Below are 23575 nucleotides of genomic sequence, written 5' to 3' on the forward strand. Positions count from 1 at the left end.
GTGTTCATGGACAAATGAAAGAATGAAGAGTCTCAAAGGCCAAGCTGAGTCAATGAGGCAAGGACGCAGGTCAACAGATAAGTGGTCCCGGGGAACTTAAAAGAGGTTTTTTTTTTCAAGTAACTCATAAAAACTTGAGGAGGTAACGCTTTAGAATTGTTTTTTGAACCCCAGACTGGATACGATGGCCCTGAGCATGCTGGCCACTTAACATATTCCATTTTAATGATCTGTTTTTGTGTCTGTTTCCTCCACCAGGGGCTATGTCCTATTCTTTCTTTTATCCCTGGTGCCTAAGTGCTCGATAAATACTTTTTGTACCAAACTACACTGACTACTCGTGTCTTCTAACTCTCTCATGCTGAGCTCTCTAATTAGATCCTTATTAAAAAATAAAATCTTATCATGAATCTCGTAGGGCACTTTGTGGGGAAAAAAAAACTTTGCATGCATGCCATGATCTCTGGGATACATCGAGATGTTTCTAATCAAGCCACCATCTGGGCCACACGTTTTATTCACTCTCTTTTGTTGTATTCCATCAACTCAAGACATTACAGAATCTGAAGTATAGGGTCTGAACTATGATCTGTGACCTGGATCTCCCTGAGAGGTCTATCTTATTTTTGAAGTTTCAAAATCGATGTGTTTTGAAATGAAAGAAAATAAGGGACTCATAAAATGAAAGTCGGGGTTCAGGAACAGGGAGTGGACCCTGGTAGGCATTAGCAGACTCGGCAGATGTCTTTAACCAGTGGGGGATGGTTAGGAACCGACACAGAGGCAGAGGCCACGCGCTCCACGTTCTCTAGGGACTACGTGGAGCGCTGAGGGCCACTGAGCAGGAGAGCGAACGTTCAGATGAGAGAGGCCTGATGAAGGTGGGGAAAGAAGAGGAGACCTAGGTGTGAAGTGTGTTTTCTGATTCTTCAAACTGCTGTTGACTTGGTTTCCTCTGCAAACCTGTTAATGATTTTAGTATTAGGCCGAATTTTTGTTTTAGCTTAAGAATTAATTTCCTTATGCTCGTACGGCGCCCAGCAGCTTTCAGACACTTCTGCAATCCTCCGTCTCGTCTGATCCTCCCAACAACCCAGCAGCAGGCAGAGTGCAGATGACTATTTTCATCTTTACAAACGAGGCACAAGAGGCTCTGAGCTTCGGGCAACTTGCTCCAGGCCGCAGACTGTAACGGGGCAGAGGTGCCAACACGGGACCTTCTGTGTCCCTTCAGCCTTGCTTTTCTGTTTAAACCTAGGGCTTTATTAGCTCAGGGTCTCCTGAGCAAAGACTTCAGGTGTAATGATGGAGAAAGGGTGGGCTTCCAGGAGAGGCGAGTCAGGGAAGGGAGCTAAACAAGGCTGATTCCAGGAGGGCCAGACGCAGGCTGATTTTTGAGGGAGCTGCACCGTAGAGGATAAAGCACATCTCAGAATTTATCTCACCTCGAGGCAAAGGAGTTGGCCGTTTGTGTTCCCACACGGGTCTACGCTGGCCATCAGCAGCAGGCACCCACACCACCTCAGGGAGCACCCAGTGCCTGGGAGCAATCCCCTGAAGGGGGCCTGCTAGCATCAAGCGTCCTAAAGGGGCTCCAATAATGTCCCCCCAAACTATGCTGATCAGGAGGATTAAATAACTGCAAGTGGGATAACCGGGAGCAACTCAGAATTTAAAAAATGCTATACATACAGACGAAGTCATTGCCTTCCGAGGCGTTCTGAGGGCAGGCAGGACCTCTGGGCATTTTCTTTGCAATCAGAATCAGAGCTGCAGTCATCTCGCTCCCCGAGGAGTCTGGTGCAAAGAAACTCATTCAGAAAAAGGGGGTGTTGGTCAAGGCTGGATGTTGTTTCATTGAATTTACAGAAATTAATTTTATCAACTCATATCCTGTTCAGACAAAAGGTCAGGCACAGAGAACAAGTGATTTAACTCCAAGTCACGAAACTGGTAGATGGCAGGGAAGCCAGGTTTCCAGACACCTAGTCCAGAGTCTTTTCTAGGTCACTGCACGCCAGCCAATCAGAAGCGACTTTGCTTTCCAGCTGGGCGGGGCTGAGGTGAGGACCCAGGAGGGCGGGGAGGGGCGGGGAGGGTTCCCTCCCTGGACTCCCGCAGTCAGGAGTGCTAGACCCTGTCCAGACCCGGAGAGGAGACTGAGTCTCTCCCATGTGCTTTAAATCCTCTACCACAGACGGCCTCTTGCCGGACAGGAAGAGAAGCACCTTTGTGACTCATTGGCAGAGGCTGCGTGGCGTGGCAGTCACAGGCACAGAATCCACGTAGCGCTCGGATGAGAAGCCACCAGGGCTGGTGAGGAGACGGAGTGTAGGCAGGAGAAGTGGGCGTTGATTCCGAGCTTAGAAGAGGGGAAAAAAATCCATCTCCTTGCATTGGTTGCCACTCAGCCCTATTAAGTATTATTGCGTAGCTTGACTGGGTTCAAGGCTTTATTCCATGCATCCTTCCCTCCTTAGAAGGGATGGTCTTATTTGAAGAGAAGAATCTGAGGGAGATGAGAAATCTGGGGAGCCCTGTGCCTCGGAGCGTGTTCTCCAGGTCCTTTCAATCAATATGTGCGGGGCTGGCAGGGACCGCGAGCATCCCATGCGACGTCACAGAACCATCTTGGAGAAGTCCAACATGCACGCCCTGAAAATGGGCGTCTCTAAAGAAAATGCTACTTGCTAATATATAAAGCCATTTAATTTGTACTGAAGTTAAAAAAAAATAAGTTTAACCGAAACTCAGATGGAAGTTGTCTAAATGCTCGGGTTAGAGAGAAGATTGGGTCAGATACTATAGCAGGTCCTAAAGCAATAGCCCGCTGCAGGGAGTACAAATCTATCTGCATTTGGTCTAAGTGTAGAGTGACCTTTCACTACCAAGCCTTGAGCTTAAAGTCAGCTGCAGTTATTGGAAATCATTTCCAAAGTCATTCGTTAAAAAAAAGGGGGGGGGGGAGGAGGAGGAGGAGGAAGAGGAGAAGAAGAAGAAGTAATACAGATTTAAAGACGCCTCCATATATGCAGAAAGCCAGGTCTGCAGTGCTGGTCAGAAGTAATATAGGAGAAAATTTGCAGTGATGAGTTTGGAAAACCATCTAAAAGGTCTAGGGCCACAAGGACTGCAATTTAATTTTCTTTCCTTATCCATCAGTAGAATTATTCCTATGTGTATTGCTAAGCTATTTACCAACACCTTATGTATAGCAGGAAAAGGATATGCGGTGTTATTTAGGAGGGAGTTACTGAGAACCATTCGCTTTCATTAGATCAGGGATAATATTACACTGAAACCAAGCAGAGAACATTCCAACGAGCAGAAGTCTCACCTCATTCCAAATGGTGGCATTTATATGCAGGGTGTCCAACATGTCATTAGAGATTTTTCAAAGGGCATATATAGCTGAAGTCACTAGGGCATGATTACATGTGCTACCTTAATAAGTTGAAAAAAAAATCTTCACTCGCTCAGCAGGAGCTCAGAAATACTCCCCTGCTCACCACTGAATGCTAAATGAGCCCCCTTTTCAGATGCAGGCAGAAAAAGAGGAGGTATCCATGTGTGTTAGAAATAAGACATACTTTGATGATTCTCAAAGACATTCTTTTCTCCCATGCTTTTTTTCCCCAATGATAAATAATGCTTAATGTGGAATATCGATTTATTTTTCTCAGAGTTACAACAGAAACTAATGATAAATTATTCTGCTTTATTTAATTAGGAATCTCTTTGTTTCCAAATTTCCTTTTCACCCTTTCTAATCAATCCCTCTTTCTTCCCCCTTTTCCTGATTTTGTGTGTGTGTGTGTGTGTGTGTTAATATAATTTTTTTCTTTTTGATTTCTTAGACTTCAGAGTAGATTCCTTAAGAACAATAACAATATCTATTTAGATGATTTATTAAGGATTTTTACTGTTTATTAAGGATTTATTACAGATTATGTCTTTTAAGAATTAAATCAGAGTAATAATCCTTCTGTTCTTCGCCCCAACAAAAATGTAAGGAACATCTATCGTGTGCTAGAACTTTCCTAGACACCAGCACCCACATAAATTAAAAATAAATCACCTTGTTTGTCCTCACTGATGTTGGTCTGCTTTTGTTAGTTGAAGAGAAGGCTGCTACCATTTGGAATTTGTGATGCAGGAGGAACCAACACTATGTTCCGAAAGAAATCTGGGTCTCAGTGTTGCTTCCAACACTTTCCAGCCTTCTAACCGGAGGCAAGAAACTTTATCTAAGCCTTACTTTCTTCAACTGTGAAGTGAGAAAAATAATAGCGGGCCTGCCTACCTCACAGGGCTGCGGAGAAAATAAAAAGAAAAAACTTCATGAAAATGCCTCATAAATTTTAACGTGTTATGCAAATAGAAGGCACTAACGCATTTAGTAAATGGCAGATTCGGTTGGTGCCTGGCCCAGTGCTAAGCCAGGTGGGTTCTCTGCAAAGAGCTGAGTCCAAGAGAGGGTCATGACCTCAGCAGACAGTAAGAATTTTCTAAGTGGCTTATGTAAACACTCCCTGTATCCATGCGCGTATGTACTTTTTTGTTTTTTCATTTTTCATTTTTTAGGAAAGGACCAGTATGTCAGGCAACAGAAGGATGGATCCTTTATCCTTGAGGATGTTATCCTGAGCTATTGTGTTCTGGACACGTGGCCCTCTTGTTTTGTTGTGAGAGTCTGACGGTGAAACTTCTATCAAATGTGAACAGTTTGTGCCTTTCATCCTCCTGATGACAACCTCTTGCGTCTTTTCCTTTCATTATAAAAGCAGTATGTTCATAAGGGAATACTTGAAAAAGACCAAAAGGGAGACATGAGAAAAATGCTGCCCGCAGTACCACTGTCCTCAGACAACCAAGCCTAACACCTCACATTCTTCACTGTCTCCCTCTCTCTTTTTCCCCATTCATATATATATACATATATATATATTTTTTTTCTTTGGTTGGTTAACTTTATAGAGTTGTGGTCAAACTGCACATCCAATGTTACCGTCTGCTTTTATTTCCCACATAACATCATAAAATAAGCCATTTTCTATGTTTCCATTTCCTTTCTCCCCTCTTGTCATTCAAAACCCAAGTCCTACACCATCTCCTTCTGGCAGCTTACCATGTCCTGCTGGTCTAATTTATGTGGGTCTCAGTTACATCCCAGTAGCATGCTTAGGCCACCTCTAGAGACCATCTCCTTCCTGTAAGTGAACTGGGTCATCTTTATTCCCCATTTTGCCACGAGCTCCTTCAAGTGGGAACCACGTCTCTCTGACTTTGTGTTCACAGAGCCTAGATCAGTGCCTGGCATAGGCTGCTCAATCAGTATTTGTAGAATGAACTACCAAATGTTGTAATAAATTCTGAGCAAAAACCATGCGTGTCTGCTCTTCAGTCCTTTGAGTGGATAAACTATGATTTCCTTTAAAATCCCTCTATTGCTGGTTTTAATATTGTTACTACAAATAACTATGAAATTGACATTCTTAAATACACTTTTTTTCCTACTTCAGAATTTTTTTTAAAGATTCAAAGAAGGGAAATTCTAGGTCTAAACATTTTTTGACTCTTGAAATGTATTGCCCAATTACTTTTAAAGAGGTTGCATCCAGCTTCACTGGCTCCAGCCTACATCCTAGCCTTCATTAAGACTCCATTAAGACAACACAGATGTTTCTTCCTCCAGGAAGCCTTCTCTGCTCCTCTACCACTTTGTCAAGCTTAGGTATGCCTCTCCTGTACTTATAACCCTCCACCATAGATTTACGATGCTTTATTACCATTATGTATTTATTCCTCTTTCTTGCCAGACAAGACTATAAGCTCTTTTAGGGCAAGAGGCAAGTCTTACTTATTTTTATAATCCTCAGTGCCTAGAATAATAACTCATTCTCGATACATTCTTATTGACTGCAAGTAGCTAGTATTTAATCCAACTATATAACAAAACTGATCCACAAATAAAGATAATAATGGTGATGGTTACTATATACTGAACCAGAGAGATATAGTTAGTGGAATTTCTTACTCTGGAAATCTTGACAGAATTAACGTTCAGTACATACCGTACTGTCCAGTTATTCAACAATTCACACACTGGAGTCAGGACATTTCACCATAATGAATTTTTCCTTCTCCTTCCACCTGCCTTTACTCTGTTTTCTACATCAGGCTTCCTTCCTCTGACAGTCTTAGGGTTTACCAGCCTGCAGACTGAAGGAGTGGGAGTGTGACCTAAGGCAAGCAGCTCTATCAGTTCCAGATCTGTTAAAAAAAGAAAGTCCACACTTTTTTTGGGAAGAAAAAAAAAAGATCTTATAATTTATAATGGTTAATGATGAATATTTTACCAAGGGCAGAAAACGAGCAAACTGGTATGAGAACCTATAGAATTATCTTGTAGCAACTCACTGGCCAAAAACGAAGCCTGAATATTCTATGTCTTAAGTCCCAGGGCAGAAAGGATACGTCAAATGAAGGGATCCTTAAAGGATACAGGGAGTGCTTTTCACTTTTTTGGTCTTTTTTCAAAATGCTGATCAATTGTCATCTATGTAAAAATGACCTTAAATATGTAAGGAGAATTCTGGGATGTGGAAATAGATCAAGGCCAGAAAGCCCCTTTCCCTTCAATTTTACACATAATCTCACAGCAGAGTTGCATTAACTAGTGCATCTTTATCCCAGTTTCCCAAATTAAGAAGTGGATTGGGAAATTAGAATTGGTTGCAGATTGAATTTTCTATGTTCAATAAAAGTCTTTGGTTTGGAAAAAAATCTTTAAAGTATTGGTGAGAGAAAGCTAAATGGTCCTTTTTCCTGGACTAAAAACATACATATGCACGACCGAGCCAAGTCCTTCACGCCTAAATGCCGATTTCTAAACTTGGGACTGCACGCGGAAACGGCGTACATTCTTCCCTGCGAGGTACCCATCCTCACTCCATTCACAAAATATAGCTGCTCACGTCTGGCATCAATCAGCATATGAATTCCTGACGTACTGAGCTGTAGCCAAGTATTTGCTAACTGGCATGTTTGGAGCAGAGCGACATCAATCATTCAAGTGTTACTCATTTCCATTGTAATGAGCACTTGAGGACGAACAGTCAGTTCACTGTTCAGGAATACATGTGCAATCCTGCTGCCGATCACCCATAAACATGAACTCATGTTCAGATTCTGGCGCTTGCCTCTGGCGCGTGGACTTGGGAGGTATGATTTCTGTAGGTAATTACCCCACAGCGGATGCGCGTAGTGCTTTGTAGTGAACAAAGCCTTCCATCACAGACCCTCGCAGGTCCAGCAGAAGCGGAGGCCTGAGAATTTAATTATTACTATTACATTTAAAGCTAACTCTAATAATTTCTGACAAGCCCCCTATCTTTGTCAGATAATTCAGTGGGCTGAGCCAAGTTACTAAATATCTGTTGAAGCCAGTCCCTTCCCTCCTCCAGCCTATCACAGCCCTAATTCAACTTCTCATCAACTCTCTCTTGATCAGTTTCCACACTGCTTTGAACTGGTCCTCGTCCTCCAGTCTCCATCCTCCCCTTCCCACTCCCCAATCAATCCTGCTCACAGCAGTCAGAGTGACCTTTAGAAAAACAAATCTATTATGTTATTCTCCCTCCTTATCATCATTCAACGGCTTACAGCTGCCTTCAAGATAAAGTACCAACTCCTACACAGAGTAAACAAGACCCACAGGGCTTTGCATGGTCTGGCCTCTGCCTGGGGGCTAGATTCAGAGCCTCTAAACATCACAAAGATTATGGAGCCCCATTTCCTGGTCTCCTCACCCAGACGTAATTAAGAAAAAGAGAGGAAGAAGCCAAAGCACACAAAACACATTTGGATGCTGTAGTTAAAACTGTTTCTTAAAACAGTTTACAAAATGTTGGATACATTTATCAAAGGTAAACATCTTTCACTTCTTTGCCCCTCTTCTGCTTTACTGGTGTTCCTAAAATTCTGCATACTTTAGCCAGGTGAATGATTATGGTTTCCCTCCAGCAAAAAAACATTCAAGCAAACAAAACAGTAGCAACAAGAAAAGTCCACCTAAGCCACTAAGTAACTCGTTCGTTCATTCATTCATTCACTTACAGTGAATTCATTCTATGCCAGGCACAGTACCAGCCCCTGCTCAGGCTTGGGGATGGATAATGAATGGGGTGCTGTCACTGGCCTCAAGGAGCTCACAGTTTGGAAGGGAGCAGGGGGAAGGGACTGCAGAATCCTTGCGATTTTCCAGTCTCTTCTGGAACACCTCTTGTGGCAGGTGCCTCAGTGCCCCTTTCCTCCCAGAAGGCTCTGTTCATAGTACCTTGATTTAGGATTCCTTGTCCACAAGACAGCCCTTCAAATATGTATTGATTTACTCAAAAATTATATAATTCCTTTCCACAGGATAGTCCTTCAAGAGTAAAATGAAATAGTATTCATTTACTCAAAAAATGGTATTGAATTTCTAATCTATGCCACACTCTGGGAATTGCAAGTCTCTGACCTTAAGCTCCTCCTGGTCTAGTGGCAGATACAGGCAAGTGGACAGACGATTACAGAGGAGTGTGAAAGAAGAGTGCCTGAGGGGCTGACTCGAGACCCCTGTGTGCACGGATGTGCAAGGAGACAGAGGAGCTGACCCCCAGGAGGTATCAGCCAGGCCAGGAATCGTGATGGGGATCCAGGCCAAGGAACACCAAAAAGCACCACCTGGAGGGGCGACCAAGCATATGCAGAGACAGACATACCTACCTACATACATGTATGCATACACGTGCACACGCATGCATGCATACATGCACACACATACATACGTGTATCTATACAAACACATACACACAGAACTACAAAGTTCTGTAGTTATTCCAAGTGGATGCTTTTTGCAATGCTGTGAATTGTTACTGAGTCTTGCTATGTGCAAGGCGTCATTCAAGGTCCTGTTCTTTTCTGGGGTCAACCCTTTTTCAATTTCACTTTCCCAGTGGTTCCCAACCCAGTTACCGCCGTGGTTTTCACTAACAAAATGTAATTCCCCCTTTTGATGACAATGACTTAAGCAAGCCTTGGAAGTTAAGACCTGAACTCAAAACCCAGACTCATACCTTCCTAGCCATGAACCTTGGGAAATTTATTTAACGGCATCTAATTGTACATTTCCTCATTTACAAAGTGAGGAAATATTCTGTGAAGATGAGATGGAGTCTCAACCTGCACCGTGCCTACAGCATAATCAGTGCTCCAAAAGTGCTAGTCCAGAGAGGATGGTCTTTTCAATTAATTAGGCTGCAGCCACTGGCTACGCCAATCCTGACCCCTGCTTCACACCACCAACAAAAAATTAATTCCAGATGGATTGTGGAATTCCAGACCATCTTCATAAGGCGAGTATCACAATAGGACGAGTCACACGAATTTCTCTGGTTTCCCAGTGTAGATAAAAGTTATGTTAACCTGTACTGTAGTCTACTAAGTGTGTAATATCATTTTGTCTAGGAAAAACAATGTACATACCTTAAGTAGAAAACATTTTGTTGTTTGAAAAATGCTCACCATCATTCTGGGCCTTCAGTAATCTCTTCGCTGGTGGAGGGTCCTGGCTGGATGTTGATGGCTGCTGACTGATCAGGGTGGTGGTAGCGGTGGCAATTTATTAAAATAAGACAACAATGAAGTTTGATGCATTAATTGGCTCTTCCTTTGGTGAACGAGTTCTCTGCAGCACACAGTGCTGTTGGATACCACTTTCCCTACATCAGAACTTCTTTCAAAATTAGAGTCGATCCTCTCAAACCCTGCCGCTGCTTTGTCAGCTGAGTTTATATCATATTCTACACCCTTTGTTGTCATTCCCACAGCATCTTCACCAGGAGTCAGAGTCCACCGCAAGCAACCACTTCCTCTGCTCACCCATGAGAAGCAGCTCTCATCTGTGAAAGCGTGACCACGAGACGGCAGCGATTCAGTCCCGTCTTCCGGCTCCACTTCTAATTCTGGTTCTCTGGTTTCTTCCACCACGGCTGCAGTTCCTTCCTCCACTCACGTCTTGAACTCCTCAAAGCCACCCATGAGGGTTGAAGTCAACTTCTCCCAAAGCCCTATTAATGCTATTTTGTCCTCTTCCGTGAATCACGAATGTCCTTAACAGCATCTAGAATGGCGAATCCTTTCCAGGACGTTTTCCATTTACTGTTTCCCAGATCCATCAGGGGAATCACTTTCTATGGCAGGTACAGCCTTAAGAAATGTATTTCTTAAATAATAAGACTTGAGAGTCAAAATGACCCCTTGATCCACAGGCTGCAGAATGGACGTGTGTTTGCAGGCATGAAGACACCACGAACCTCGTCCACCTCCACCAGAGCTCTTGGGTGAGCAGTCACATTTTGAAAGGAATCTTTTTCTCTGAGCAGTGGGTCTCAACAGTGGGCTTAGAATGTTCCGTCAACCATGCTGTCAGCTGGAGACCTTGCCGCAGCTTCGACATCAGCACAGGCTGCTGCACCTTGTGCTTCCATGTTACAGGGAGCACTATTTTCTTCTGAAACCTCAAGAACCTACTTCCGCTGGCTTCAGACTCCTCCCCTGCAGCTTCCTCACCTCACTCAGCCTTCACTGAGTTGAAGAGAGGGAAGCCTTGCTCTGGATTAGGCTTCGGCTGAAGGGAATGCTGTGGCTGGCTTGATCTTCTGTGTAGACTGCTCAAATCTTCTCCCTATCTGCAGTAAGGCTGTTCTGATTTCTTATCATTCGTGTGTTCGCTGGAGCAGCACTTCTGATCCTTCGAGAACTTCTCCTTTGCATTCACAGCTTGGCTAACTGTTTGAGGCCCAGCTTTCAGCCTGTCTCAGCTTTCCACAGGCCTTCCTCACTGAACTTAATCATGTCTAGCTTTTGATTTAAAGTGAGATTTGATTTAAAGTGCGACTCTTCCTTTCATTTGAACACTCAGGGGCCACTGTATGGTATTAACTGGCCTAATTTCAATATTGCTGTGTTTCAGAGAATAGGGAGGCCCAGGAGAGGGAGAGAGACAGGGGAATGGCTGGTCAGTGGAGCAGTCAGAACACACACAACGTTAATCCATTAAGTTCACTGTCATATACGGGTTCAATTCGCTGCGCCCCAACACAGTTACTATAGTAACACCAAAGATGACTGATCAGAGATAACCAAAACAAACACAATCATTGTGAAAAAGTGTGAAATACCGTGAGAATCCCCCAAATGCGACCCGAAGACACAAAGTGAGAAATGCTGTTGGAAAAATGATGCCAACAGACGTGCTCAATGCGGGGTCACCAAAAACCTCCCGTTTATAAAAGAACGCAACATCTGGGAAGCAGAGCAAAGCAAAGTGTGAGCAAATGAGATATGCCTGTATAAAGGAATCTAGAGAGACGATTAGGCCTTTGTCTTCTTTTTCACTGATATCAAATGGGAAAGAATGTCCTGTAAGTGCAGGAAATTCGTGATTATCACGTGCGAACGTTCGGGAGGGACTTTTCAGGCTGTGCTCCTTCCCCATGGGGATGGGGTTTTTCTCTGGGTAGCTGCTGGTCCTAGCCCCTCCCCAGCCCCCAGCCCCTCCACAAGTCAACCTGGCAATCATTCCATTTGAAAGAACTGGAGCTACTTTTCACTTGGGAGAACATAATAAAAATCAGTTCTTCACCACTAAATTAGGACGGACAACCCTTCTCTTGGGGGAAGAAAAGCAATAAGTGATCACAATAATGAGATTGTGCAAAAAGCTTTGAAAACGCTTAGACCACATTTATACAGAACAGTATTTGCTTACATGTCAGATACAGCTGTCAGATTTATGGTTCAGAGACACTGAGTAGGTAATAAATTTGAGTACAACCATTTACTGAAACCATTTTATTTGTTTCTTTAAAAAATAAAAATACTACTTGCTTGTTCACTTCATGTTAAACTATTGTATCCAAATTCCTCCACTTTGGATTTTCAGAATCGATGCTGGCAGGATTTAGCCCATAATGGAATAATTCATTTTACAAAGGAAATACCTTTATCAATGCAGTGGGCTCTCAAAAACTGTGTTCCAAGCATGATAAGAGATTTTTATTCCGTATCATTGAAACTGACTTTCCTGGGTCTCATAAAATGCATTTCCCAAAGTAATTAAATGTTTATAAGCTCAAACTCAATATTTTAATCTTAAATTTAAACAGAACAAAGACGTTTAAGGGCTTATATAAAGAAAACATGAGAAGTTAGGAGAAAATAAAATGATTTCATTATAGTTTATCATTTTCTGTATCTTGAGAGAGTTGTATGTTTCTCTTTAACTTCCTACATTTTAACCAAAAGGATAACAATTACCTGCCTTCTGGGGTTTTTATAAGTGTTATAATTTATGAAATATCACAGAGTTAGTAGTAGTAGAGTTACTATTATCTAAATATTTAAGGAAGCCTACTGATAAAATAAAAATAAAAATTCAAAATACATGTAATTAATTGGAGTCCCAGATGCTGAGTGAGAACAGTGTGTAACGATGCAGAGCTAATTATTTAGTGGCAGGTTACAAAATACATCAGTTAAAATAGGGGTAAAGAAGAACCCTATTTACAAGAGAATAGCAGAATGAAATGAAACAGAAAACACGATTGATGGCGCACTCATTTAACTCAGTAATAATATGCTTGCAATGCAGAGATCCAGGCTGTCTTTTGGATTTTTTGGGAGCAAATTCAGAGTTGCACCTGGTGTCACTGGTGGGACCGCGCTGCTGACACCAGCCTTCCCTCCTTCCCCTCCCACTCTCATTTCCAAAGTTGTGTGTCTGCCTAACGGTGCTCCCTGGATTCACCCCAGACCTCCAGTTCCCTAACCACATCTGCTCCGCTCTTAGTTTCTGCACATGGAACTGTGGCTCTGCTGGGCACCTTGGGGCTTTGGCAAACTCACCAAGAAAAAACTGTAGTCGTGGAGGAGTCTCTTGAGACAAACATGATGAGTTTGGTGGCTGAAGCATTCAATGATGGAAGGACTTTTCAAAATTTTAATCCGGATGTGTTTTACTTTTAGAGAACTCAAATGTAGAAAATCCAAAATAATTTACCTATTCTTTCAAATTTAATTTATTTTTCAAGTGATACTCAACCCAAAAACACAGAGATGAAGAAATCCTACTATAGGAGCCCACAGCCTAGAGAATCGATCTTAAAATCTTTTTCATTAATCAGCACTAAACTCTCTCCATCATTTATTTGTTTTATCTATCTATCTATCTATCAATCATCTTCTATTACTTATCTGTCGTCTACCACTGTGGTAGAATATTTTGATCTCATAAAATTCACTCCAACCCCAAATACAGAATTAAAAAGCTTAAAAAAAACATATAAATGGAAGTTCTATTATTTTCTTCCCTAATATATTATCTTGCTTATCCCCTGAGGTATAAGCAACTCACTTTGGAAATCACTGCCTGAAAAGGAAACACAGACATGTGAACAGAAAATATAAGAAGGCACAGAGATGGAAGCAATTAACCCACTGGGGGAAACTGGTAAGACTTTACAGAGGAAGTAGATTTAAAACCGGGCTCTGTGAAGAATGAGTAGGATACAAAACAGGTAACACAGGAGGTGGTGGTGTGTGTGTACATGACTAGTGAGTTACCTTTGACACCAGTGTTTTTCACATTTGTTTATTTATTTAATGTCATTGAACTTTTTATTCTATTCAAATCCTATGTGGAAGCCTGACATATAATATGAACAAAAGCAGAATCGCTCTAGTTGAAACAGAGGGTGGCATCCAGAGAGGGAGGGTCTCCTCAGTGCTGAGGAGGCGCTGGGGAACTCAGGAGTCCAGACAGTGCATCTGAAAAGCCACTACTTTAGACAAGAGATTTCCTTAAGTAATGAGTTTTTCTACTATATTTTTTAAAGTTTTAGAGAGTATAATTTTGATGTAAATATTGGGAAAATTAAAATTAATCATTTTATGGAACAAGGTATCAATCCAAATGTCAAGTTGCCAGTTCGTCCCCTTCCATTAGAAGTTTCTAAACAGAGAAAATATACTAAAAGTAGAGATTTATGATTTAGATGTGCATCTGATTTGGTAAAATATTTTTTTCTCTCTAGTTCGAAGGGATGAGAGTAAACAGTAATAACTGTATTTCATAAGAATCTATTAATTTAACAAACATTTGTTGAATACCTGGTCTCTGCCAGGCACTGTGTTGGTTACTGTGAATAAATTTGAAAACTCACTTGTGGTCCAATGGAAGGAAGTAGGCAGTTAAACATAGTAGAATCATGTGCAAAATGTGCACATGTCAAACTTAATAATGTGTGATTGCCAAATAATACCAATACCATAAATCACTATGAAATTATATTTTGCATATGCACTCCATTGTATACTATAATATTGCTATATATTATACATTTATATGTACATATTATTGAACATTTTTGCTGTGTTTTATGTAAAATTGGGTATCAACATTTAGTATTACCCATCCCACGCACAGGATTTTTTTATTAGTGAACTTTTTTTTTTATTGCCTGTTTCCACATCCTCTGCTCAAATGGATTAAGGAGCTCATTTTTAACTCTCATTGATTTATAAAAGCTCTTTATATTATTAACCCCTTTCTGTTGAATTTCATATAAATCCCATTTATATGACAATATGTTAGTGCTCTTGAGGTCCAAACAAGCAGTTGGCGACATATCTTTTCAATGGAGTAATTCTTGATCAATTGGTGAACAAATAAAAAAGTTTTCCCTTGGTGTACACGGTAATCAATTGCCCGGAAAGTTTAGTGTTTCTTAAGACACCAACAACTCCTTTCCGTTTGTTATCTCAAAGAGAGTAGGGGTCTAGGACCACCTAATTATCAACATGTCTTTTAACTGCAAGGGTGTCCACCAGGATTTCAGAAAGCCACACGTAACTGGGGTCAATTCCTTGTTGGGCAGAACTGACTTGTGCACTGAGTGGGTGTCTAGCAGTATTGGCTCCTATCAACTAAATGCCAGCGACTTTTAATTTCTGTGACAACAAAAAACTGTCCTCGTAAACTTCCAGAAAATCTTCCTTGCGGGGCACCCTTCCCCTGATGAAATCACTGCTCTGTTGAATACAGTGTCAGCCCCTGTGTTGTCGCGTGTATTATAGCACGTTGCAGGGTCCTGCGTCAGGACAGTCTGTTCACAGGTCCCCGCTGCAAACACTGAGCTCTTTCCACTCATGGAACATCTTGGTATTTTCCGAAGCCAGGAAGTGGATGCGATACAGAATTGCAATATATTGCAGTGACCAAGAAAAGCAAATGTTCTGTCCTCCTAAGGAGAAATGTTAAGGAACTGCACGATATTCATGACTGTGTACATAAATATAGAAAATGTTAAGTTAAGCCCACGGAGTAGGGCTGTGTAGGAGGAGAAGACAAACGGCAAAAATGTAAAAAAGCAAAGATCTTTTCCTAAGTCAAAAACTGAAATTAAAATTAATCTATTTATTGTAACTCAGCTATGAGGGTTGACTAACTGGATGGATGTCTTATGATTTGACTTGGCTTGAAAAAAGTGAAAACATGAATGCACCCTAAAAATCGTTCTGAAATTATAATTTCGTGAAAACTGGCATCTGAAGTAACATCTGCTGTCGGTCTGAATGAAAGGCTTCTTTGTTTTTATTTACTTAATGGAGGCACTGGGGAGTGAACCCAGGACTTCATGCATGCTAAGCAAGTGCTCTACCACTGAGCTATACCCTTCTCCTTGTCTGAATGGGAAGTTTATTTAAAGGTTGAGGGCAGGGTTGGGTGCCAAGAGCGGCTGATTGAAAACAAAGCTCTAGAGTAATCTGCATAACAATTACACTAATCATCTTCCTCCCAGAAAAACTGATGATGTGGAGGCTTGCCTATGACCACATAGTGAGCCAGGGGAGCAGGGAGCCAAATTCCTGATTCCCAGTCCCAGCCCATCATTTCATTATTCAAGAAGTCCTAGATCCACCACTCACGGGACATTAGCCCAAAGCTCACAAACTAGGTCAGCGGGCGAAGTTTTTCAACTTACAGGATGAAATGATGGACACGGACCTGCTAAACTGTACTTGCAATTATTTTCTTAATTATAACTGCAGGGTAATTTCCGCAGACGGGGTGCATAATACAGGAAGATGTTTTCCCCTTCACATTAAGGAGTAGGGCAACTGAAGGTCTCCCATCTTTGCTCTAAGTGTGGCCGAGATATCCGCTGGCCCCTAAATACAGACTTCAGGATTTTATGCAGCGACTGCTCCACATGACAACCAAAAGAAATGGTGAGTTTGGAAAAGAAAATCAATTAAACTGGTTGGTTGATGTCATGTGGACCAAAGCAAGCTTTTTTTGGCCACATCTTTCACTTTTCCACTTAAATCTGTGGTTTTAGTTCTGTATACACACCATGAAAACAGGTTTTTCTGCTTGTTTGGGTCCAGTAAGAGCGAGACTGTAAGAATGTGTGCTTGTTTTTTGCTGTTACATTTCTCCCCGCGGACCTGATCAGTGTGAGAGACGATCCTCTTCTGGCATCAGATAACACGTTGTTCATAACCATCAAGTTTAGGTAAAACAGATCCTGCAAACACATTTTATTGGTTTCTTAAGAAAATAGGGATGTGAGTGTTTGGAAAGGAGGAAAAAGATAAAATTTAAGCCACCAAACAGGAATAGAACTAAAACCAGAACTCAATATAACAGCTAATGAAAACGAAGAACAATAAAGCGGAGGAACAAAGCCGGGCAGAATGGGAGGAAAAATGAAATGAAAGAGAGAGGCCAGTAAAAGTGAAATCGGAGTAACTAGGAACAGCAGAGGGAGGGGACAAACACCTCGAGGGTGAGATTAATGGAAGGGATGAGGACGTGGCAAAGAGACCAAAAGAAAGCTATGGAAGGGACTGAGGAAGGCAAAGACTGTGTCCTCATTGTTTTCTCCTTCATTTCCCCCCGTAACAACACAGCAATACTTCCAGTGGTGAAAGCCAGAGGGAGAGAGAAGCTAGGACTTTTGACTTCAAAACTGTGCCCACCTGAAATGCTCCTTCTCTCACCAAACCGGTACCTAGAAACAGCCCATCAGAAGACATCCTGAATTCTTACGTCTAGAATCAGGTATTTTTCCCTCCCCTGAAAAGGCGTATGTCAGTAATGCTTCTATTTCAGAAAGTACTCTTGGTAACGCTGATTTCAGATCCCTAAGTGCCCTCTAGTGACAAGGTCCAATTTCAAAATCTCTTTCCCTGTAATTCTGTTCTCAACGTTGTTTCCTTCTCCCAGGACAAATGTGGCTGTCGCAAGCACAAAGCATCCGACTTATTATCAATTTATTTTAATTGGGCAGAGAGGAGTTTCTTGAGTAGCTGTAGGACACTATAATAGTGAGTTACTGTTTTCACTTATAAATCAAACTATAATTGGAAAATGTGATTGTCGCCTATTACAAGAGCGGCTTTCTCTCAGTTACACTGCTACAGAACAAACAATTTGGGGGTGTGGTCATTCATATCCCCTCTTCCTCCTGTTAAGTTTTATTAAGACTCAGATTCCTGACATAGTTTCTCTTCATTCATCTTGTGACACGGTAAAACCGCGGCACAGCCGACAAGAATGACATGCCTCTACGGCTCTGTTCTAGTTTTCCTTTCTCCTGATCACTTCCCATAGCCCTGCAGACTTAATATGGTAGCTAAGAGAAAAAACGTTGCAATCATCAAAATTTAGGCTTAAACACTAATTTAATAATTTTCTGTGGCATGTGGGGCATGCTCTGTCATTTCTTTAAATATCAGTTTTATATCTGCAATATAAGGAATAATCGTAAAAGACTGTTACGGGGGATTAAATAAGACATTACACGTTAAGCTCTCAGCAGCACAACTGAATGTATTAGGGCTTAATAAAGGATAGTTATTAAGATGTACAGCCCCATAATTGATATAGACCAACCCTGGGTCTTTTCTTCTTACTTTAGAGACGTTTGGTGGAAGCAAGCTCAATGCTGTGAAGCAGAGTCACAATGACCTTTAAACAGACTGTGTTTACTTCTAATCAGAGCTATTTTTAGATTCTCTTGCGCACCTAAGTGCTCAAGAGCTTAAGGAGAACTGTTCAGCAGACCCAGTTCTGACGTATCATGATCAAAAAATTGTCTGAATGAAAAAAGGCAAACTGGGAGATATTAACACCTCTCTCTGTGTATGTCCCTGTATGCACAGATTCTTGAACGTATCGTTCTCTTTTTATCGACGAGGAAACTAAGGCCGAGAAAGGTTACATCATTCAGGAAAAAAGTGGGGAAGGGACGGCTCGCCAGAGGAGGAATGAAAACTTCCTGAAGGGGGTGATTTTCCCATGGACGCCCTCCCTACCCTCCTCTAGGGGCAAGAGACAGGGGTAGAAGAGGTCTGCCCCTGAGCCACTAGGACTGATGGAAGTGTGTTGAACTCTTAGTCACTGCTGGGGTGGAAACAGTTAGGGACCACTGGCTTGGTGACTGATCTTGAGTGAGAACCTAGGTCAATTATGCTATAAACATTTATATCTGTAGCCACATAAGAGGAATTGTTTCCATTTCTTGTATTCAGAATTTTTAGCTGCAGACATCTCTGGTTTTCCTCACTTATACTCTCTGTACTGCCCTAGTCTCACTCCCATCACCAATTTACAGACCTAGTTAAAAGGAAAACTGATTAGCATGACGTTAAAAGAATCAGCATGCGACTGGAACCTTCTCTCTGATGTAATCAGAATAATAGATTTCAGCCAGTGCCCCGAAGAGAAAGAGGTTAGCTGCTCTAGGTTTTTATTAATTTTTCTTACTTATTTATTTGCCCAGGATCAAATGCTCACTGATGAATCTATTTCCAGAGATCTCTACAACTTACACCCCAGGCATGGGGCGGGTATGTTATATTCATGAAAGTCAACCAATGTTAGTGAATTTGGGGCAAGCGAGCATTTCCAGTAGCCTGAAAACCTCTAGCAATGCATGGACCACGAGCTGAGTTTAAAATAGTATCCCCTGCCATATCCATTTTTATTGTAATTCTGTTTGGCCTGTTTCATCACCTATTTTTCATTCCCTTGATTTCAGGATGGCGGAGATCCCCCTCTTCCTTTATCGTCACAGCGTCTAGTGTGTCACATGCGAAGCTGTACCAACTGTTTCTAAAAATGACTTCCCATCCCCAGTCGCCGATCTCTTCTTTGGTACTAAAATTTGTCATCCTCGTCGTCCCCCTTTCCAGATTCAAACGATTTATGTGATTGCTTCTCAGCCTTGCCAGGATTGCCACAATTTCAGAAGTTACCCCCACTCAACCCGTCACCTAAAAAGGTGCACAGAATGGTTGGATCTCACTGATCCGGAACAAGCCAGACCAGCAAAGCCAAGCTGTCTGAGGAGCTGTCTGAGGGTTGGTGAACAGTGCAGTGGTGCATGAGCAGGCCTTCCGAGTCTGTAAACCTAGCATGATGCAAACCAAGGGGCTCACGGGCCAGCACTCTCTCCCTCTCTTCCTATGTTCCTCTCTCTCACATGTACAGAAACATACTTCCGTAGCTGAAGTCGTTTTTTGTTCCAGGCATCAGGAAAGGACAGGGAGCCCTGCTGGGTTCTACTTAACATTTTGCTGCAAATTGTGTATATGTGTAACTCCAACCCAGTCATAGAGTCTCAAGACATTAATGTTGAAAAGGATCTTAGAGACTCTTTTATCTCCCCTGTGGCCTGGACCACGCACCATGTCCTGGACAAGAGACTTTGAGTGGTTTAGCTTGTGGCTCCAGAGGCCACTCCTTGAACTGGTGGCTGTGGCCGTCTGTGAAGAGGGTGCAGGACTAACTCCTAGGATGTCAGTTCATCTACACCCTTCTGAGATGAGCTCATCTCTTCCTTTGCCCACAGACTCCAGCATGGCGTCCTGCATGTATTATTGCTTAATGAATGCTGCACAATTTGAATTTGTTGTTCAGATCCCCTTGGTAACAGAGTGAGCACTGATCTTTAGATGAATGGAGATCGCCAAGTCACTATCAGACCAAGGCGGGAACTAAGGTCTAGGTTTAGTATAATTTTCCCTTCCTGCAGTTCAGAATGAAAATATGACAGAACAATGGGTGAAATCATGCCAGCGAGTATGGGAATAGATTTCTGACGTGTGGCATGCAATCTGCGAGGGCACTCCTTCACTTGGTCCTGCACTTTGAGAAGTAATGGAATGGAAAATTAAATTAAATAAACTTTTATTCTGTGGCTCTGTTGAAAAGGGTACCATCAAATACTTTGAGAAGTATATCTTCTGAAAGCAATTTCTGAAGTTCTTTCATGTTATTGAATTGTGAAAAAATATCTTCTCATCTCTTTTATGTTTTCCTTCTGCCTTTGGTAGAATCAAATCCATGGTAACTTACTTTGGGTTGCGTCAGGAATACACACTTAGTACCAGAAGCCTTCAAGGTGAAACCTGAAAGCATAGGTTCTAAATTAAACCAGAAGAAGTAACAAGGTAATACTTTTATTGTTTTCATTTATATCACCCTCTAACCTCAGACTTCTGTGCAGGCTTTTACGTCTTAGATGTTGTAGCTATTTCTATGGCTGCTAGGTTCTTTACTTAAATATAATTACATCATACTCAGTAATCAATTTCATTTATAACATGTTTAAACATATATTACTTTTTTTCTTTTCATATGAAGTAAATTTATCTGTGATCACAAAATGATACTTGACAGGTGCAAGGACCAAGTGCCCTTGGTTTTTAGCCCAGGGATTTAAGTGATGTCACTTCCCGTGGTCTATAATGTCTTTTTCTCACTTCAGCTGTCTTCTTTCAGACTATTGTTTTTTCAGCAACATATAGACAAAGAAGTCCCTCTCTCCTTGTGCACTTGACTAATGTTAAGTTATTGACCTTGTATAAATGTTGCATGACTTGAAGTAACTGCAAGCGTCATTCAAGACAGACGCTCTCTTACGATCTCCGGGAATGATTCTTGGTTCTACCGCACAGAGACATCCGTGGACTGGGAGGAGCATGAGGTTTGGGGTCCCACAGCCTCAGGCTTGTATCCCAAATCCATACCTACTACCTGTGGGCTCAGGAAAGGTAATTCCTTTGAACCTTGGGTTTCTCATCTACAGTACATCCATTCACTGTTCTCAATATGGTGCCCAAGTAACACTCTTAGAAACATATTTTATGCATGTATCTTTAAACAGTTCTCAACATGAATTTAGAATGGTCAAAACATTCACAAAATGAGAGAAAATACTCCCACCCCCCCCCCCCCCAAAAAAAAACAAAAAAAAAAAACCAGGCTACAACTCTTAATACATAGTTATTTTATAGAGAAACTGAGGCTTGGAGAGGTTAAACAACCTGAACCAGGACCTACAATGGGTCAGGATTTTGAACCAAATTCTATCAGATTCCAGAGTCCAAAGGCTTGTAATGCCCAAGAAAGGAAACAGGAGCCAGGACCAGTCACAAAGCCAAAGGAGGGAGGTTGATGGTGGGAAAGATGAAACAGACCTTAAACACTGTCTGTCTTTCACCAAGTGTACTCATCCATGGTCACCAATTAATCTAGAAACAGGCGCTTTTCAAGCATCTGATGTGGGAGGGGCAGGGAAGCATACAACGGAAGTTCACGGTACATTCCTTTGACTCATCCAGGAAGATGGGAAACTGAATAACCGTGGGGCAATAAAATTCCAAACTGCTCAGCATTTAATAACTAACGTGGCACGCGGGCAGATAACCGAGAGGCCAGCGGAGACGGCTGTCATCAGGAAAGCTGCATGGAAACCTACCCCCAAAGTGGCAGAACTTGTGTCTTAACTCAGGGAACACGCGGGCAGAGTGTGCTTTATTGGGGTAGCACGGGCATGCTTAACACGTTCATGGGGTCAAGACTGCAGGGCGGTGAGAAGTCCGGTGCGAGGGAAGGGAGTGGATGGGAGCCAGGCAGAAATGGGATACCAGAGCCTGACTGAACACTTTGCGAGCCATCCTCAGCAAGAGAGAGAACAAGACAAGGCAGCTCTGTGTTACTCCCCACCTGGGGCAGCACACCAGGGGTTAGCGGAGCAGAGGCGGCCAGAATTAGGAAATTCAACCAGGAGATGAGGACAGGGATACTCAGGAGAAGGGAAGAGGGAGAGCATGGTGCTGGGGTGGAATTGGACAAGGGAGAGCCTTTAAGTGGAAAGACAGAGAAGTAAGCTTGGGGTGCACTTCGACTTGAATGGCTGAAGTCGCTATTGATTCTACTTCTCTTATTTAAATTCTTGGGGAGACAAATTGGCTAGTCCAGGAGGGACCAAGAAAGTCTCTCTGGGTTGCCAGGTGATGAGCCGGACTCCTAGCTTCTGCTCCCAACTCACCCTCTGCAGGAGAGGCAAATCAAGGATCCAAATTCCCACAGGGCTGTCAGAGTGAGCAGCTGGCATTTCCTGACAATTCTCTGCACGCTGACTTTTAAATTTAGATTGACTGCATTCTGCTGGCAAGGCTGCTCCCGGGTAGAAACCCAAGTTCTCAAACCAACACATATATGAGTAAATTCACATTTATAACTTATGTAGTTTTTTACTCCCTCGAGCTCTTCGGCTTGAAAATGGAAACAGCAAACAAACAAATGAAAATAAAAGCGGGGAGCTCAGAAAGGCAAAGCAAGTTTCCCCAAATCACACAGATAGGATGTAATAATAGACTTAGAACTCTAGTCCAGCACACATTTATTTTCTAATTCGAGAATCCAAAATAAAACAAAAGGGCACAATGATAAATAAATTTTACCCCCAACAGTTTTGGACATGGGGCTGAAAACTGTAGCTCGTGGCTACCCGTCAAAGAATTGCAGACGACCATGAAACTGGGCAGTAAATCAGATCACGTGCCCACAGAAACTTTCCAGTGTTAGGCCACCCCTGCGGTATAGACGCTGCCTCTGTAATACACCTTGGCCAAGCCAGGAGAGTGGAGTGCTGCCTTCTAATCGAATTCTTTCACTTAGTGTACCAGCTTGGGCAAGGCCACTTAGATTCTGTGGTTTATGAAATAAAGGACTGTGTGGTGCAACAGTAAGGACTTCCATGACACTTGCGACGTGTCTAAAAACAACAAGCAAAATGGTGTTCATAATTTCTCATTCCATGAATTTGTGCAGCGTATAACACTTGCCAGGTCTGTGCAGTAGCTGATTTTCAGAGCACGCTACACATGCTGAATCCACTGTTCATTTCAAAGCTCTGTAACACACAACACTAGTACATTCACGAATTATTAAGCTGTGTTACCCTTGTAACACTGAATGAACAGTTCTTAAATATACTTTTATAATTTGATATCTTGCTTGGCATGAAAAAATTAGCAAAATAATCGAACAAGAAAACAATAGCTTGAGCTTGAAGCCCTGCATATATGACATGAAATTTAAATACATTTGTAAGTATCTGAGCTTATTTCACTCTTCTAACAGCCACTAAAGATTTAACTCAAGAAAAGACTC

General features: G+C 42.1%; 1 protein-coding gene across 8 annotated transcripts in view; it reads right to left on the minus strand.

Annotated features, from left to right (window-relative positions):
- CHST9 (carbohydrate sulfotransferase 9) overlaps window positions 1-23575 on the minus strand; it is a 186473-nt gene that overhangs the window by 53476 nt on the left and 109422 nt on the right. Inside the window, exon 2 of one of the 8 annotated variants that reach the window (XM_032467476.1) lies at window positions 20471-20523. The exons of the other annotated variants lie outside the window; for them this stretch is intronic. Coding sequence (XP_032323367.1) covers window position 20471 — 1 coding nt within the window. The 5' untranslated portion in view covers window positions 20472-20523. The remainder of the gene's footprint in view (window positions 1-20470; window positions 20524-23575) is intronic. 8 annotated transcript variants of the gene reach the window in all.

Source organism: Camelus ferus, chromosome 24 (assembly GCF_009834535.1).
Source record: "Camelus ferus isolate YT-003-E chromosome 24, BCGSAC_Cfer_1.0, whole genome shotgun sequence".
NCBI lineage: Eukaryota > Metazoa > Chordata > Mammalia > Artiodactyla > Camelidae > Camelus > Camelus ferus.